The sequence below is a fragment of the Microcebus murinus genome, chromosome 10, assembly GCF_040939455.1.
Source record: "Microcebus murinus isolate Inina chromosome 10, M.murinus_Inina_mat1.0, whole genome shotgun sequence".
Classification (NCBI taxonomy): Eukaryota; Metazoa; Chordata; class Mammalia; order Primates; family Cheirogaleidae; genus Microcebus; species Microcebus murinus.
The window spans coordinates 3,564,937-3,582,373 of NC_134113.1; the positions used below are offsets into that span (position 1 = coordinate 3,564,937).

The 17,437-nt window shown below is 51.3% G+C and overlaps 2 protein-coding genes across 6 annotated transcripts in view; one reads left to right on the forward strand and one right to left on the reverse strand.

The window, feature by feature from the left end:
• Positions 1-1,115: 1,115 nt before the first annotated feature.
• On the forward strand, positions 1,116-7,454 carry CDPF1 (cysteine rich DPF motif domain containing 1). Of its 3 annotated transcripts, none has more exons than XM_012757083.3 (4): positions 1,116-1,150; positions 4,929-5,041; positions 5,919-6,030; positions 7,164-7,454. In XM_012757083.3, exons 2-4 carry the CDS (start codon positions 4,929-4,931, stop codon positions 7,308-7,310), a joined length of 372 nt encoding a protein of 123 aa, XP_012612537.2. In that variant the 5' UTR covers positions 1,116-1,150; the 3' UTR covers positions 7,311-7,454. The 3 variants fall into 3 exon arrangements, with proteins under 3 accessions (XP_012612537.2, XP_075863030.1, XP_012612555.2); XM_076006915.1 differs by lacking the exon at positions 1,116-1,150 and adding an exon at positions 1,160-1,509; XM_012757101.3 differs by lacking the exon at positions 1,116-1,150 and adding an exon at positions 4,097-4,391.
• Positions 7,455-8,530: 1,076 nt separating this feature from the next.
• Positions 8,531-17,437, reverse strand: part of PPARA (peroxisome proliferator activated receptor alpha) — a 58,472-nt gene continuing 49,565 nt past the window's right edge. For 2 of the 3 annotated variants that reach the window (XM_012757132.3, XM_012757139.3), the window contains one exon: positions 8,531-16,216. In XM_012757132.3, the coding sequence (XP_012612586.1) occupies positions 15,966-16,216 (251 nt within the window). In that variant the 3' untranslated portion in view covers positions 8,531-15,965. Of the gene's footprint in view, positions 16,345-17,437 lie in introns of all 3 variants that reach the window. The other variant, XM_012757154.3, reaches the window with a different exon arrangement.

The window sequence follows — 17,437 nt, forward strand, 5'->3', positions numbered from 1 at the left end:
GGGATTGCCATCACATTATCTGAGAGTAGTTACAGGTTAAATTTAAAATGCTTCAACATGTTCCATCTTTGGCCAGATCCAGAAAAAAAAAAAACCAACCCAGTATATAACCTTTGAATTGATGCAAAGAATGCCGCTGCTGTAAGCACAGTTGAGGTTATATCTGCTAGAAACATAAAAAAAAAAATGCCTGCGAATTCCTGGGGCCCCTCTAGCTCAGGTCTGAGAGTGGTTCTGGTTTCCATGGTACTAAAATGCGGTGTAGGGGGCAGGCCTTCTCCTCCGCGGAAAACCCTTAAATTACTGGGGGAAGGAGGGCAGCAAAATCCGTGGTCCCCAAGGCACAGGTGAAGACCCACTGCGATTGGAGCGAGGGTTTCCAACTGGGCAGAGCGGAGGCCACAGGCACAGCCAGGCCTGCTGGCGCCTCTCCTACACTGCTCCCACACCAGGGCCCGGGAATGGGGCTGGCATTTCAGGTCCAGGAGCAGCGTGTCGTGCCCCGGGGGCAGGGGGGGCGAGGGAGCCCTGTGGCTAGTGTGGGGGCGAGGGGCGAACGGAGAGGCCCAGGGGGCCGACAGGAGCGCACGCCACGAGGGGCGGCGTCGCAGGCCAGTCTGAGGCTTAGGAGCCCAGCGGCACATGTGGAGACCACGCCGTTTTACAAAGGTCGCAGGAAGCACGGGGCTCGCTTCGAACCCGTCCTGTCCCCCGCAGCGTGCGGGGGCTGACGCCCTGTGGGGCGCCGGGACAGCGCGCGGGGAACCCAGGCCCGGGCACTCCGGCCCCTGGAGGCGCGGGGCGGAAGGAGGTGTCGGTCTCCGCGGGGCCACGCGTCGGGGATCTCCACCCCGCAGAACCCGACACAAGCCCCAGACGGAAGCTGCGCGCCTCGCAGGGCCAGACTGCACCCCAGTCCGCGCGCTCCGGCCACAGCGCACCCAGACGCGACGCCCGGAGGCCCTCTCCTCAGCCCTTGGTACGTCCCTAAGCGCGCGCTCTCCGCGGCCAGCGGAAGGACAATAGGGAGGCGGAAGACGACCGCCAGGCCCCGCCCCCTTTGTCTGCGCCTGCGCCGGGGCTGGCTGGGCCGCCGTGGGCGGGGCCGCGCACGCGCCCTGGGACGCAGAGCCGTGCGGCGCGGGCGGCGGTGAGTGCGCGCGGGAGCGGCGGCCGGCGGGGGCGAGCGCGCTGTAGGCCGGGCCCACGGTCCTCCGAGCGCCTGCCTGCCTGTCGCCGGGGCCGGCTTCGGCGCTGGCGTGGGGGCCTGTGCGGTTCCGATCGTCGGGGGTCGGCGCGGCCCCTCGCGGCGTCGGGGACCTGACGGAAGACGCGGGAAAGGCCTCCCGATGTCGGCCAGGTCCTCCGCGCGAGCGGTGCGGGGCAGCGGCGCCCGCTGAGGGAAGGGCGTGTGCGGGGCTCGCAGGTGCCGGGCCGCCCGCTGGGCCTGGGGCCTTGGTGACTCCAGTGTCCAGCTGCGAACCGAGATCGGGTTCACGCACGCCGGAAGTGGGTTTTAATGTTTTAAGAGTCAGTTTTGACCCGTGCTTCCAAGATTTACATCTGGGGTTGTTTGACTCAAAACTCATATCGTTTGACGTACGTACACCGCACTGACGGGTTTAGAGGAGGGGAGATCGCAGCTGTCCTGGCTGTGTCATTAGAGGTCTCCTATACCTGGGGACCGGGCAGGGCTCCTAAGAACGCCTGAGACTGCAGCTGGATCAGGACAACAGGGAGCCCAGTATAACTAGCAGCTGCAGCCCGTGGGAGGGTGAAGATGACAGAGGAGAACCCTCTCCAGGCAAATGAATCCTCACCCTAAGCACGGGTAATGCCAGAGAAATTTGAAGCCAGTGGTAACTCTGAGACCATCTCAACCGTGACTGATCCAATACCCCACACAAAGGCCCAGCAGAAACAGAGACATTACAGGTTTTATAAATACTATTAATACTTAACCTCCACTATCTTACCAAATGCCCAGCTTTCAACCAAACTTGCCACATACAGAAAAGCAAATAAGAAAAAATACTCCCTGCTGTCAAGAATCAAAACAATCCACAGACTCAGCTATGACCCAGATGTTGGAACTGTCAGACAGGGAGTTTAAAATAAGTATGGATTAATATGTTAAAGCATGAAAAAGATGGACAACATGCATAGGGGATTTCAGCGGAGAAGGAAACAGAATCAATGGCAAATAGTAATAAAAAATAGCAGAGACGATGTGCCTTTGAAAGGGACATCAGTTGATTTGACATAGCCAACGGAAAAAAGTCAATGAACTTGAAGATAAGTCAATAGAAATTACCCAAACTGCAACACAAAGAGAAAAGAGAGTGAAATAAACAAATCTACAACACAGCATCCAAGAAGTATAGGCAACAATATCACATGGTGTAACATATTTACAGTTAGAATCTCAGTAGAAGAAATACTTAAATTTTCCCAAAATAATATATCAAATCACAGATCAAAGAATTTGCTTAAGGAAACATCATAAGGATAACTAATTTTATTTTATTTTATTTTTTTTGAGACAGAGTCTCACTTTGTTGCCCAGGCTGGAGTGAGTGCCATGGTGTCAGCCTAGCTCACAGCAACCTTACACTCCTGAGCTCAAGCAATCCTTCTGCCTCAGCCTCCTGAGTAGCTGGGACTACAGGCATGTGCCACCATGCCTGGCTAATTTTTTTTTTCTATATATATTAGTTGGCCAATTAATTTCTTTCTATTTATAGTAGAGACGGGGTCTCGCTCTTGCTCAGGCTGGTTTTGAACTCCTGACCTCGAGCAATCCACCCGCCTCGGCCTCCCAGAGTGCTAGGATTACAGGTGTGAGCCACTGCGCCCGGCCAGGATAACTAACTTTAAAAGAAAAAACCCAGATATCTAACCTACAGAAAGCCAAAGATAAATCTTTAAGGCAGCCAGAGGGGAATGCATAGGGAGACCCTTTTAGGTGGAAGGAACAGGAGGAGCAAAGTCAAGGAAGTGAGAAAATGCAGGGAATATTTGGAGGATAGGATGTGAGCCACTTGACTATAGTGGAAAAAGGTAACACCCAAATTAAAGAGTCTGAATGCCAACGAAGGGAGTTTATTCTACATTCAGTTGGGGAGCCACTTTGGTTTGAAGTGGGAGCTGGGCCTTTCCTTCCAGCACCGCCCAGACCCTTGAATTTTGTTCTGCTTTTTCTGTATCTACTGAAATGAATATATAATTTTATTCCTTTATTCTGTTATTATTGTGAATAGCATTCACTGGTTTTTGAATGTTAAATCAACCTTGCATTCCTGGGAGAAATTCACTCAGTTCTGATGCATTAGGTTTCTTATATGTTATTGAATTCAACGTGCTAATATTTGCCAAGAATTTTTGTATTTATGTTCATGAAGGATATTGGTCCATAGTTTTCCTTTAATAGCTTTGTCTGGTGAATGGTAGCAGGGTTATACTGGCAGGTTTTTTGTCCATATAATACTGTTCTGACTGCATAAAATAACTGGGGAAGTATTCCTTTTCTCTCTGTATTCTGAAAGAGTTATGTCAAATTCGTATTATTTCTTCCTTAAATGCTTGACAGAATTTGTCAGTAAAGCCATGTAGGCATGATGTTTTTCATATGTTCTTTTTATAAAATTCATTTCCACGAAAAGTTTTAATTATGAATTCAATTTCTTACTAGATATAGGGTCTTCTAAATTTTTTCTTGAGTCACTTTTGATAATTGGTGCGTTTCAAAAAATCTGTACATTTCATCAAAATTGTCAGATTTATTGTTAAAAATTTGTCATAACATTTCCCTAGTATCCTTTTACTGTCTCTAGTCTTAGTGATGCTCCCACTTTCCTTCCTGTTAGTGGTAATTTGTATCTTCCTTTTTTCCTTGATCAGTCTAATTAGAGATTATCAATTCTATTGAACTTTTTTAAAAAGCTGAAAATAAACAGCTTTGGTTTCATTGATTTTTTTCTGTTCAATTTCTTTGATTTCTGTTTATTATTTTTTTTACTTATGTTGGGCATAATTTGCTTTTCTCCACTTTTTTTTTTTTTTTTTTGAGACAGAGTCTTGCCCTGTTGCCTAGGCTACAGTGCCGTGGCGTCAGCCTAGCTCACAGCAACCTCAAACTCCTGGGCTTAAGCGATCCTTCTGCCTCAGCCTCCCGAGTAGCTGGGACAATAGGCATGCTCCACCATGCCTGGCTAATTGTTTCTATATATTTTTAGTTGGCCAATTAATTTCTTTCTATTTTTAGTAGAGACAGGGTCTTGCTCTTGCTCAGGCTGGTTTCTAGCTCCTGACCTTGAGCGATCCTCCCACCTCAGCCTCCCAGAGTGCTAAGATTATAGGCGTGAGCCACCGTGGCTGGCCTCTCCACTTTCGTAAGTTGGAAACTTAGAGACCTTTTTTTCTAATATAAAAATTTTAAGCTATGAATTTCTCTCTAAGCACTGCGTAAGCTGCTCTCTATATATTTGAGTATATTATATTTTAGTTATCATTTAGTTCAAAATATTTTCTAATTTCCCTTGTGAAATCTTTGAACTATGGTTTCTTTAGGAGAATATTGTTTAATTTCCAAATATTTGGAAGATTTTCAGGTATTTTTCTGTTACTGATTTCTTATGTAATTATTTTCGGATTGGGAAACATATTCTGATTTCAATCTTTTAAAGTTTGAGCTTGTTTATGGCCCAGCATATAGTTTGTCTCGGTGACTATCTCATATGCACTTGAAAATAATGTGTGACGTTGAGCATGTCTCTTGCTTGCCCTAGACCTGCGGTTCCCTGTCTGGAAGTGTGGAGTGGGGGGCAGTTGCGTTTTGTGGGTGAGAAGTATGCTGCAGGTGGGGAGGCTTTGAGATGGGGGTGGTTCTTGGTTCTGAAGGTGATGCACCTCATCTCTTGATCTTCCAGATGGTGTCCGAGGCAGAGCACCGGCCCCTGGGTATGTTTGAATGTGAGCTCTGTGCCTTGACAGCTCCGTACAGCTACGTGGGGCAGAAGCCCCCCAACACCCAGTCAGTGGTGTGAGTACATACTTTTTGGGGCCAGTGCCAGGGGAGCCCCTGCCCAGAGCTGGTTGGCAGGTCCGTGCTTGAGTCTGACACGGCTTGGGTGTTGTGCTTTAGACCTATTCCTGCCCAGGCTCTGGATGCTTCAGGTGTGACTTGGGGAGACCCTGGACAAGGCTTGAGTACCGTCTGACTCTTCCAGAATCCCCAAGGCCCTTCCTCCACTCCCAGCCCAGAGTTCAGCACCTGCTGAATGGAGTAGAGGCACTGTGGCCCAGGCAGCTCAGGCAGCTGGAAACAAGGGACCATGGTGGCCTTCCCTTTTGGGCTGCACCCTGTTGTCATTCCTGCTGTGACACCTTCTTAGTGGGAAGCCCATCCTCCTTGCAGCTCTTGCACTGGTGGGAGTGAGTCCTGAGGACCAGCCTCCCAGGGACTTGCCAGAGCAGGCCTGGACTAGAGCCAGGGGGTCCTGGGGCTCACGTCTTGACGTCCAGCTTCTGGCTGTGGTTCCTCCGCTGACCAGGGACCTGGGTGTCATCATGTTACACTGTGGTCTCATTCTGATGTGTAGCATGAGGCCAGCCTGCCTCCTGGGGCTGCGAGGATGGAAAAGGTGCCAGGTTCTCCCTGCATGGGAGCGGGCAGGCAGCTGGGATAGAGGGGAGGGCTTAGGGTGCTCAGATGGAGGCCTTATGCCCCAGTGAGCTGAGAGCAGGTCCGATTTCAATTCCAGCATGGTCCCCAGCTGCTGGGCCTGTCACTACCTTTCAGCACAGGCGGACGAGTCCTCCACCCCAGCGAGCCCATGCAGGGGTGCGGAAGCGTGCAGGCCCTGGGGAGGCACGTGCTGCTGCCCACCACTCTGACCGCGGGCATTACTCTCCTGCAGCCTCCTGGAGGAAAGCTACATCATGAAGGATCCCTTCACCTCGGACAAGGACAGGTTCCTGGTCCTCGGCTCGCGCTGCAGTTTGTGCAGCAGGCTGGTGTGCGTGGGCCAGGTGGGTGAGCAGCATGAGGCTGCCTGTCCTTGCTGTGTTGATCCCTGAGAGCCTCCAGGAGACCCCAAAAATAGTCCCTAGGTAGGGAGGCTGTGAGAGTCCTTAGAGGCCAGCTGGTCCACCCTATAGCTGACAAAGGGGACAGGTGAGGGGGCCAGCTCGGGTCAGTTAGAGGGTCTCAGCCTGGGGCGAAGATCCTTGGAGGCTCTGTCCCACCCCCAGTGGCTGCACACGGCTCCTCACTGTCCCACAGATAGTGCAGACTGCCCTGTGCTTCCTCTCTCCATGGACAGTGACCTTTGTTCTACATGTTCTTAGAGGGACATCCCAGAAGAAGGGACTGTTCTTTCTTGAGCAACTATTGTGTGCCAAGCCCTGTGCTTGGGACCTATTTTACAGGTGAGGCTTTTTTCATTCCTGCCCCAAGCTTAGTCAGGTAAAGCAGTGCTAAACCCATTTTGTAGATGAGGAAACTGAGGTTCAGAGAGGCTGAGTGGGCCAGGTTCGCCTGGACAGCTGAAAACCCAAGGATGGGTGGAGGTGTAGCAGTGTGGCTTTCAGAGCATGGCCAGTGTGACCAGAGTGGTCCTGGTCTGAGAAGTCCCCGAGCATCTGCCGCAGGATTAGCGCGTACCAGGGTGAATCTTAGGGGTTCTGGTGTTTCAGGTCGTGGGGAGAGTGTATGCGGCTGGCCAGTCCTGGCCTCCCGCCCATGGTCTGTGGGGCTGTCCCTCCCGTCCCTGGCTGCTCCTAGGACCAGGCTGTCACCAAGCCTTTGTTCCTGCTGTGGGGACTAGGAGAGGGAGGACTCCAGCATTCCCCATTTATTGGGTGTGGCTTGTGCTACAGCTTCCTGTCATTGTCACTTCACTGTGAAGGATAGAGTCTTTCTATCCCATCCCAGCTGTTCCCAGGGTGGCCCAGGCCCTCCACTGCCTCTCCCGGACACCCTGCCAGGCAGGCCCTTGGGCCCCTCCTTCCCTCTTGCTGGCCTGGCTCTGTCCATGTCCCTGTCCCATGCATCCTGGGAGGCTCTGCCCAGCTCCCTGCGTGTGGTGAGGGGCCGGCCTGCCTCTGAGAGAAGCTGCACCGTGTCCCCAGGGTGCCAGCCTCCTTGTTTTCCTTTCTTTCAGGAGTGCAGCTTGTTCTACTCCAAGAGATTTTGCCTCCCTTGCGTCCAGAAGAACATCAGTGCTTTTCCTCAGGAAATTCGGCAAGACTTGGAGAAAAGGAAAGCTCCGTCAAAGAAGCCTTCCAGCCAGCCCAGTGCTCAGCCATGAGCGAGGCCGGTGCCAGGGCAGCAGGCAGCAGCCTGCGCAGAGCCCCTGGGCCAGCCTGGGTCATTGGAAGCAGCATCTGTGGCCCAAGGGAGCTGGGGGTCAGCTGGCAGCAGCAACAGGGCCACAGGAGCTGTGCCCAGAGGGCAGCCCCAAAGGCAGATGCCAGCCCTGACATCCAGGCCAGGCACGCCCAGGCTCGCCTCCGGGCTGCGGCCTCAGTGAGCGCTGCTCAGAGGTGACTGAGCGAGAGGGAAGTCCTCTCTCAGCAGGACAGCTCGCCAAGAGGCTGCCTGCAGGCGTGTGGGGGAGGGTGCCGGGCATGCTGGGGCCGCGGGCATGCTAGGTGGCAGCAGTGGTCTCTGTGTAAGGAAAACCGCTGATACTGGCTGCCTTCGAGACCAGATGGTAGGTCTAAGTGGGATAGAATTTTTATTTCACATCCTTGTGCAATGCTTAGGAAAATGTTATTTTGAATCTCTACCAGAGTTGTGTTTATAATTAAAACCCCAAAGAACCAGCCAATGTTTTGAAAAGTAATCCTTCCACCAAAAATTTTGGAGGCCCGACATCTGCCCGGGCACTCTGGGCGTCGGTAGGTGGGGTCTCCTGGAAGCGGAGTGCTGGCTTCCAGCCCTTCCAGTCTCCTCAGGCTCTGGCTGCAGCTCAGGCCCAGTTCTGCTGTCTGTCTCCCGCCCGAGTCAGGATGCCATGGGCGTCTGGCGCTCATGCTGCCCCTCAAGGCCGCCATGCTGCCTGCCTGCCCCACGCCACCAGGAACTCCGTCCTCGGTGCCCCTGAAGCCCGACCCCGCAGGCTGCCCGATGTTCCACAGCACCCCTCCCCCGAGGTACCCCTGTCCCCGTACCTTCCCCAGCGGCAGTGTGCGCGCAGCGCTCTGTGAGCTTGCGACCCGCCTGGCTGTGATAAAGCCGTGAGCGAGAAGCTTCCGCTGCGCGCCCTGCGCTCTGATTGATTTTAAGGTGCCCACACTTTTAAAAGCTTCCTGTTTCATGTTACTTTAGATGAAAGGATGTCACATTCTGGGGCCACACCGTCCCAGATCCATTCTGGGCAGCACTGAAGGAGAGAAGGGCCTCCACAGGGGAAGACAGCCCCAGGTGAGGGGCGCGGGGACTGTCTGGCAGAGCAGACACGACCTCGGGGATTCGGCTTGTTGGAACCGAGCCGTTCATTTCACAGCACCACCCAAAACTCGCCAGAACATTTTAAAAAATAGTTTATTCTTTTAAAACCATTAAGGCAAAACTGTACCCTGAAATTAACTCTTCACATTCATCCGTCTTACAGTAGGACATTCCAGACACGCAAGTTCCCATAATTCAGGACATAAATCAATACATGTGGTCAGTTCAATCTCCTGGCAGGAAAATGAAGAGGACCCAAGATTTTATGAAAATTAAGGTTATTTTATAGCCATTTTCTCATTGCCTGGAAACAATCGGTTAATGTGACTAGAAAAGTTCCATTTACCCTTCTCTGCACACCCTTGATTCCTGAGGTCCCGGGTTCCCTCCCCACCTGGGAAGAAGAAGGAAGTTGGAGAGGGGACGCCAGAGCTTGCTCAACAATTCCTACATTGGAGCTGGTCCTGTCTGATACAGAAAACAAAGGGTCTGACGCCCCTAAATGCTTTGAGAGCAGAAGGCACCCAAGGCCAGGAACGACACACCTGTACCAAGGAGCCAGCTTCCGTCCCTGCCCTGGAACCTGTGCCCTGTCCTCCCTCTCCCCAGGGGCGTTAGCGTAATGGCATCGTGGACCCCAGAGGGCATTACAAACACACACCGAAAAGAAATTTTGCCATGATACTGAAAACAACCTACAAGAAACTCACGGGGTCTGTCTGTTCCGCTTTGTGCCTCGGGTTGGGCCGTCTGGAGGATGCCAGAGCACCAGCGCGTACAGATAATTTCCATGAGCATGTTTCAAACTGCCGACGTTCTTTGGTAATACCCATAGGTAACAATTCCCTGAAGAGCAGACAGCTGTTCACTAAACGAGAGTGGCTAAGGGTCTTTAGCAAAACGCTGTCCTTTGAAATCAGTGGCCTCTAAGCGCGGCCCTGAGAAGGGCCTGCTGGCAGGAGGGCAGACAGACAGGGCCCTGGCGCGCGCGCTCGCTGCGTGTAAAGAGTGGCGGGGGGATCGGTTTGCACGTGAGAGTAAGTTTCGCACGGCCGGGAGCGACGGAAAGCTGGGTCTGTGTGCGCGTGTGCGGTCCTACTTCCGTTGCTTCATTTCGGCTTTCTCTGTGTTTCCAGTAGGTTCGAGAGCCAGGCTTTTCAGAATATATATCAATTAACACTGATTTCAAAAGAATCCTAACGTCTGTTATTAGATGAATGATTGCAAGTTAGTAAAATATCTGTATTAAAATGTTGGTAAAAAAAAAACAACAAATCACAATATTTAAGATAACAGCTATTAACACAGTTCTTTTTACCACACAGTGTAGAAAAAATAGTGATACTCAACACAAACACTGAAGTCTTACCAAAAAGGGAACGCAGTGGTATCCATGTTTTGTGAGGTACGTTTTCTTTTTAGGCCTGAAAAAGGAACTGACTGTGCCTTGAAAAAAGTGAATTTTCCAAAAGTGAGTGATTTTACTGTGAAAAGATCAGCCACTCACTAGTCTGCAGGGCTCGAAGCCGGACTGTCCCTGGCCTGAGGCAGAGCTGCGGCCTGGGGCCCGGAAAGGTGCCAGGCGCCTGTCCCCTGGGGTGGCGCAGCCCTGCTCAGCATGGCCCCTGGGGCAGGGCCCTGGTCGGCGCCTGCGCCCCAGCTCCTGCGAAGCTGCACCAGTGCATCAGATCAACGGGTTTTTGAGGCTGGGTCAGGAGAGAGGAAGGGTTAAGAGAGGAGGGGGCTGGTATGTTCCTTTCTCTGGAGAAAAACGAAGTTTTTCACATTTGACCCAGACTAGCAAATTTCTAATTAAAAAAAAAAAAAAAAAGCTGACGTAGGTCTTAATTTTCTATGATATAAACACCTGTATTTCTTACTTTTTTTATTTTTTGCAAATAATGCATCTAATAGCCACGGGCCCCTGAAGTGCTTGATACTGCGTCAGGCTGTGACGTTGCACGTGGACACAATTAGGTACATCCTCCTTGGCCAAGGACTTCAGGAGACGTGGCTGCGTGCGTTCTGAGGCCCCTCCCCCTACAAAGGGCTCCTCTGAGCGGGGAAAGTGACCGATTGTACTTTTCATGTCTCAGACCAAACTTCTGAGAAGCAAATTGGCCACCCTGTTCCAGGTTTGCCTCGACGTCCCCGGGTGCCCGCGGCTGGTAAAAGGGCAGCGGCCCTGGGTGCCAGCCTGTTGCTCTCTGTCCTCCTAGTGAGGGGCCTCATCACAGGGGGCTTTTGTGACGAGCCCGCAGCCCGTGACACTGCAGTAGCATGTGAGAAGCTGCTGCCTTCCACAACCAGCCTGGGAAGCATCGCGTCATCACTTAACTAAAGCATGAAGCTCGTGGTCTTTTTTTTTTTAAAAAAAAACAAAACTTCCAGTTTCACATTTTAGTGTGTATTGTGGTTTCCAGAGAAATACAATAGATCTCCTATACTGAGTCCGACCAAATTTACTGCCTTTATTCTTACCCTAATCTATGGCGTCAATGACCATCTTCCTGAATTCATCAAATGGCACCTAAAAACATATAAATCCCAGCAAAAACCTAGGGCTCAACATTTGGAACCTAATCTTGGATCTTTCTAGGCAGCAGGACTCTCAGAGGGGGAGGAGGACCACTTAAGGGATTAGTGGCTTCAGAGAATTCCTCCAGCGCGGCTGGGGCAAGTCAGCCCGCGGTCGTCAACTCTCCATTTGCTTCTCACAGCGGAGCGGGCCGAGTGCCTTTGCGTGCAGTGCTCGTGGATGTTTCACTTCCAGACCGGGACGTTTCTGAAGATGGGCTTCAATGACAGCTCCATCACCACTGCCATTAGGACGGTCCACAGTCCCGCAGACTGACAAACCCACGCAAAGATTGGGTTGGAAAGAAATTCCCATGCAGCTGAAAAAATCAGCTTGGAGACGTTAAGAGAAGCTGGACCACTTTAAAACGAGAAGAGCAAATACTTCCCCATGCTCGGCAATGCCAGTGATGTAAAAATTGGGTGCACTGAAACAGATCTTCTGTGGACCCATCAGTAAGCCCTCCATTGGTGGCACCAATCTTCCTTGCCTCTTCTGAGTCTACACCACTGTTCTGAACTCAGTCTTTTAAAGAGTAATCCCTCAGCACACCGCATCAGGCAGGCGGTGCTGACCGCAGAGGGCTGGCCGGCCGTGCTCAGAGCGGGAGCCGAGCAGAGGTTGCCGCCTCTCGGCCGGTCACCTGGCCTCGCACCCCCCAGTTGTAAGTGCCACCAGGGAAGAGCAGGGGCTGACAGAGGTGCAGAAAGTGCTCTGTGCCCAGGGCTCGAAGACTTGGCCCTGCATACTGAGGCTGGCGTTTTCATTGTACAATGGGGGCTAATTCCCATCGTGACCCCACAAGGGGTTGAAGCACGGAGGAGACCACCGCACAGGCGGTGAGCTGAGGGCACCTGGCCCGTTCTTCTAGTGGGATCTGCATTTTGAAAGGCCTCACGGCTTGAAGAGGTACTTTGAAGGTGGCTGGCTCTCCCCGGGCCCTGGAAGCCCCTGACAAAAAGCCACGTGGGTGGTCTCATCCATCTCAGCTGGGCCCGCTGGGTTGAAATGATGGATCCAGGCCTGTCTGGAGTTCAGAGAGACATTCCAAAACAGGTAAGTGTGTCCACTGGGTCAAGATCCAAATCTCCCTCTGTCGTGCATTGGGCTGGTAAGTATCAAATGTGCCGGGTGTCACCGTGGTTTGACACATAGTGGTTTTGTCACAGTGGGAGCTGGAGGCAGGGAGGGCCCAGAATCACAGAGGGGTGCAGGTGCATGCTAAGAGGAGACAGACCTTAGAAAGTCACAGCTGTGTCAAGGCTTGCTTTGGGGCATCTGTCTCCATCCTCCCCTGGCAGGACCACTCCCAGGAGGGGACCCTCCCCAGGCTGGCAGGAGCAGATAAGAGAGGGGAGCTCCTGGTTGGGGGGGGGGAGTTACTGCAGACTGGAACCATCCTAAACCCAGGTCACACCCAATCTCAGTTGCACCAAACTGGGGCAGCAACTTGTGCATGTGCGTTTCTTTAAGGCTCCCTTTAAACAGTCCAGATTTCTTAGAAAGTCACAAAAGCCATTATTTCTCCATGTACAGGCAGCCACAGGCGTGCGTGTGCTTAAGGAGCCCCCGTCACAAATGGCCTGACTACAGACACGAGTGAGGCCCCGTGTGCGTGCACCTTCATGTGAACAGTGCGTCGGCGGCGCCTATTGAGGTAGCTGGTGCACAGCACGGTAGGGGGAAGTGGCTGCTCACTCCACGGTGTCCTTCGCGTCACACGCCAACTATTTCCCTCGAGCTGCAGCTCAGCTCTGGGATCCTGTGCTGTCCCCGGAACCTCCAGACAATGCCCGAGACAGTTTGTGTCCCTTGGGGTCTCAAATGGCCAGTGCAGGAAATGCCGTCAGAACACGCAGAAAGGTACCTTCTTTCTGCAGTAGCATGCTCTTAAAATGAAAAACCCTTTAGAATAGGGACAGCTCCAGCAGGCATGCTTGAGCGCCCTGAGTGCTGGGTTTCTCTCTCCTGCTCTGCACGTTCATTATCTATGGGCAGGGGACACTCTGCACTCCTCGGAGCTGGAGGAAGGTGAAGGGAATCCGGTGAGCGAGGTGGGAAGGAGGAATGGCCACTAGCTGGTGCACTCAGCGCCTATGCCACCTCCAAGGCCAAGGCCACTCTTGCTGCTGTGGTTGGAAGCATCTCGCTCTGACAGTTCTGCACTTCATCCAAACGGTCTCATGCCTGAGTGGCCCTCTGGCCCTGCAGGTATGGTGGGTGCAGAATTCAGCGTGGGGCCGCCCAGCTGGACACGCCCGGACGCAGAGGGGCAGGGCACTGCCAGGCTCCCCGCCGATTCCAGAGAGGCCCGTGTCTGACCCGGGCCCTGCAGCTGGCCGGCGTGCCACCAGGCACATCTTAGATGAGCCCCTAGGTGTCCCTTCCTTCTGGTCAGCACGTGAGACCAAGGCTGTTTGGTAATTCTGTGGTCTCTGAGGAGTCTGGCACTTTTTGCTATTAAAACTTGAGAAAATGAAGAACCAGGTTTGAACACTGACTTGCTGAAGAGTGGGTTAAGTTGATTTCCTGCGTTCGCTGCCAGAGGAAGTGGACCCCACGCAGGGGTCTGAAACTCCTCGAACCCGTTACGACATCTCTATCGTGCTTTTTGCCGAAGTCCGGGGGAACCCAGCAAGCAATACGTGCACTCTTTTAACACTTCCTATTTGAAATGCCACAGTATTTTTGAACTGGTGCATAATCAGCCTATATTTGACTGCTGATACCCTGAGAAATCTGTGATTAGGTGACCCAAAACATTCTGGCACTGAGTGGCAATTAGTGACTTTGTTATTTAAAGAAATGGGAACCTGTGCTTTTCCTTCCTATGGATACAAGTGGACGGTGGCGAGTGACTTTCAAGCTGAGGTCACTCGTAGGCTCCCTTCTGGCTTCGTGGGGACCCCACGGGAGTCTTGCTAGGTACCGGGGGACAGGGCTCACTGACCCTGGTAGCTCACGCAGGGCGGCTGGTCAGCTAGCCTATTGCTGCCGAGAGCTCGAAATAGGGAGCGGTTTTACATAGGTTTTATGAAAATTTAAGCAGAATGAATGGCTTTTCTGAAAACCCTGAGGCTTGTGCTCTTGGGCCACGCCTGTTGGAACAGCATTTGTCTGGAGGGAGAGGCCGTGTGTGTGTGTGTGTGTGGGGGGGGGACAACGCCCACTTGGCGACGGACTCCAGCCACTGATCCCAAAGTGAGTCCCGTCGGTACGGGGAGTTCTCATTCCAGGGAAGGACACTGGACGGATGTGCCATGTGGCCCAAGGCCTAGCTTCCCTCTGAGTCAGGATCACCTCTCGATTGGTGTCATGTGTGGAAATATTTTCCTTTGCTTTGACCCCCTAAGACGCCTGGGCAGGCCGCCTGCTGCCTGCTGGCCAGCAGGTCCTTTGATTGGAGCTTAAAAAAAGAAAAACAAAACCCAAACACCACTAAAAATGTGTAATTTTTTTTTTTTTTTTTTAAAAAGGATGTCCTAATCCTAACTTTCACTTTTTTTCTAGTGGAAGTCTCACAGTTTCATTGTCCTTTCTACTGTCATTTTTTCATGCTGTGGATCTGGGGAACGTCACCCCTGTCAATCCCGATCACTCTTTAAATAACAACCTCAGAAGCACCAAATTTTATGAAGGTGGGGGAGGGGCATCAAAGACACAGAAGGCGCCATGGAAGTCACATTCAGCACTGGCAGGGCCAGTCTAGTTCTGGCTGGAGGGACAATTAATCCACCAGATAGACGGGAGGAGGAGGTACTTCCAGGTCCATGTGTTTTGGACAAAGTACCATCTCAACTTTGCTTTCCCCACTGCACTGAGGTGGAGAACTTGATCTTTAAGGCTAAAAGCAACATTTCAGATGTCAGAAAAACTACCTTACATATGCAGTGGGGGGGAGAGAGACTTGACTATCTTTGTGAAAAAACAACCAACTGCTGCGAAATCTCAGACGAAGTAAAACTGCCGCTTGGGGGACGCAGCTCCCCTCCCTCAATCTCCAGGGAGAGCAGCCCCTCCCAGCCTAGGCTGAAAGTCACATGTGCTCATGTGCTCCAGGGAGCACCTGCTACCACCAAGAGTTAAACACATAAAGCATCACATTCCAAAAAGCAACACAGGGAAAGACGTAGGTAGGAGCTGCCAAATGGGGCCCAGAAGAACGTTTACAAATAATTTGTCAATTTGTCCCTAAAAATAACCATCATGCCCACAAACAGCCCGATTGAGTTGGTTGGGATTTCACAGGAAGAGGGGGCAGGGGGAGGGACGCTAGCACACGCGCAGAGTTTGTCATGTTCCTGCTCACCGCAGACGCTAGCTTAGAACAGTCCGGGGCGGTCTCGTGACGTGGTTTTCTGGGCTCTTCTACACAAACCTGGAAATAGGCTTGTCCACATTATTAGTTACAACCATGAGAACAGTGAACTGAAAATGAAACAACAGCTGCATTTTGATAGCTTATCAAATAGTTCTATAAAACTCTCAATCCTATGATTAAAAAATAGCATGTTGTCTTTCTTCAGATTTAGGAAACAGAACGAAGTCTTCCAAATAAATATTTTGCCGCTTTTAAAACACCTAACCTTTGGATACATCTAGATTTACACAATTATAAACGTCGTTAAAAAGTGCTGATTAGTTTTCAAAATTATAAAGGAGCACAACAGTCAAAAGGGTAGTAAAAAGGGAAGACAGACCACGTATTCAAGGTTACCAGTTAATTAAATGGTCAATTACTCATGTGATATAAAGAAATGTGCACCGATTAACATTGGGTGAGTTAAAATCAGACCGCTGAACATAATTCCCCTTAATTTTCCAAGTCCTGGTATTAGCCACCTACCACCAGCATTCGAGTGCTATGCACGCTCTTAGAAGTACTGGTTGAAACAAAGACAGACATGGAATAATATTCCGGTTACCTAGAGCTCAGACTTTTCCAACCTCTAAGGCCAAAGTGGTGGATCTTTGTGCAAAATCACGCTGCTCCCATCTCTCCTCTGTAGTGCTGTCGACTATAAAACTCCTTGAAAAGTTGTCATCGTTGTTGCTTTGGGAAATCAGTACATGTCCCTGTAGATCTCTTGCAGCAGCGGGTGCAGCGCTGCGTCCGACTCCGTCTTCTTGATGATCTGCACCAGCTGCGCGTGCTCCGTGACCAGCTGCCGCAGGTCGGCCATCTTTTGAAGAAGTTTTGGGAAGAGAAAGATATCGTCCGGATGGTTGTTCTGCAAGTGAAGTTTGAGCACATGCACAATACCCTCCTGCATTTTTTCAATGTGTCCTACGTTTAGAAGGCCAGGACGATCTATCCTCAAAAGAAGAAAGAGACGTTTGAGTGCGACAGTCACCTACTTAGCTGATTATCAGCTCGAGGAACCAAACATTCCTATTTTACGTGTCCTTTCTTAGAAAAAGCCAAGCTTGCTTTTAGACATGGTCAACTGGACTGGAAGACAGAAACCGACTTTTCCAAAGTCACTAAGCAAGATAGGGACAGACAGGACAACGCTGGTTCCTAAATACTCAAACTCTTCGGCCACAGTAGCGCCCGAATTCCACCTCACCACATGGCCCCTGTGCAGCCCGCCCGGGACAGAACCGAAAGCGTTGGGAGTTATGGTACATTCTCATGGTGACGATAACAACCCATTTTGCAGACTATGGGAAATGAAGTTCCTGTTCCTGAGTCAAAACTAGATATTCGGCTTCAACTTTTCCACCAATATTTAAGGAGTGTGATTATGGTAGACTTAGGTTTTGTGGCGTGTAGCTTACATGTAGCTTTCATGTGACCTTACATGAGAAGGTTACAGGGACCTTCTCATATGACTCAGGTGACAAGAAAGCAGGGTGAGAAAGGAATGGGGTGCTGGGGTGGGGAAGGGGTCCTGGCTGGGAAGGATGCTGAGGACCCCCTGTGGGGGGGAAGGAGGATGGGTGCCCTCCCTGTGGCAGCTGGCACCAGCCTACCTGGCACAGTCTCAGAAATACTGCCCCAGGCCGCACCCAATCGGTAGGGCTCCCTTTGAAGTCCCATTTCTTATTATAATTTTCAAATGTTGCTAATGATGCACATTTTTTATCTTCATTTTTTTTTAGGTTATAAAATAAATATAATTATTAAGTTTCAGAGAAAAATTTAAAAGGCCGGGCGAGGTGGCTCACGCCTGTAATCCTAGCACTCTGGGAGGCCGAGGTGGGCGGATTGCTCAAGATCAGGAGTTCGAAACCAGCCTGAGCAAGAGTGAGACCCCGTCTCTGCTATAAATAGAAAGAAATTAATTGGCCAACTAATATATATAGAAAAAAAAATTAGCCGGGCATGGTGGCGCATGCCTGTAGTCCCAGCTACTCGGGAGGCTGAGGCAGGAGGATCGCTTGAGCCCAGGAGTTTGAGG

Coding starts and splice junctions, on each gene's coding strand:
- CDPF1 (XM_012757083.3), top strand. CDS start 4,929: ATGGTGTCCGAGGCAGAGCACCGGCCCCTGGGTATGTTTGAATGTGAG. Junction 5,042..5,918: donor CCCAACACCCAGTCAGTGGT/GTGAGTACATAC, acceptor ACTCTCCTGCAG/CCTCCTGGAGGAAAGCTACA. Junction 6,031..7,163: donor GGCTGGTGTGCGTGGGCCAG/GTGGGTGAGCAG, acceptor CCTTTCTTTCAG/GAGTGCAGCTTGTTCTACTC.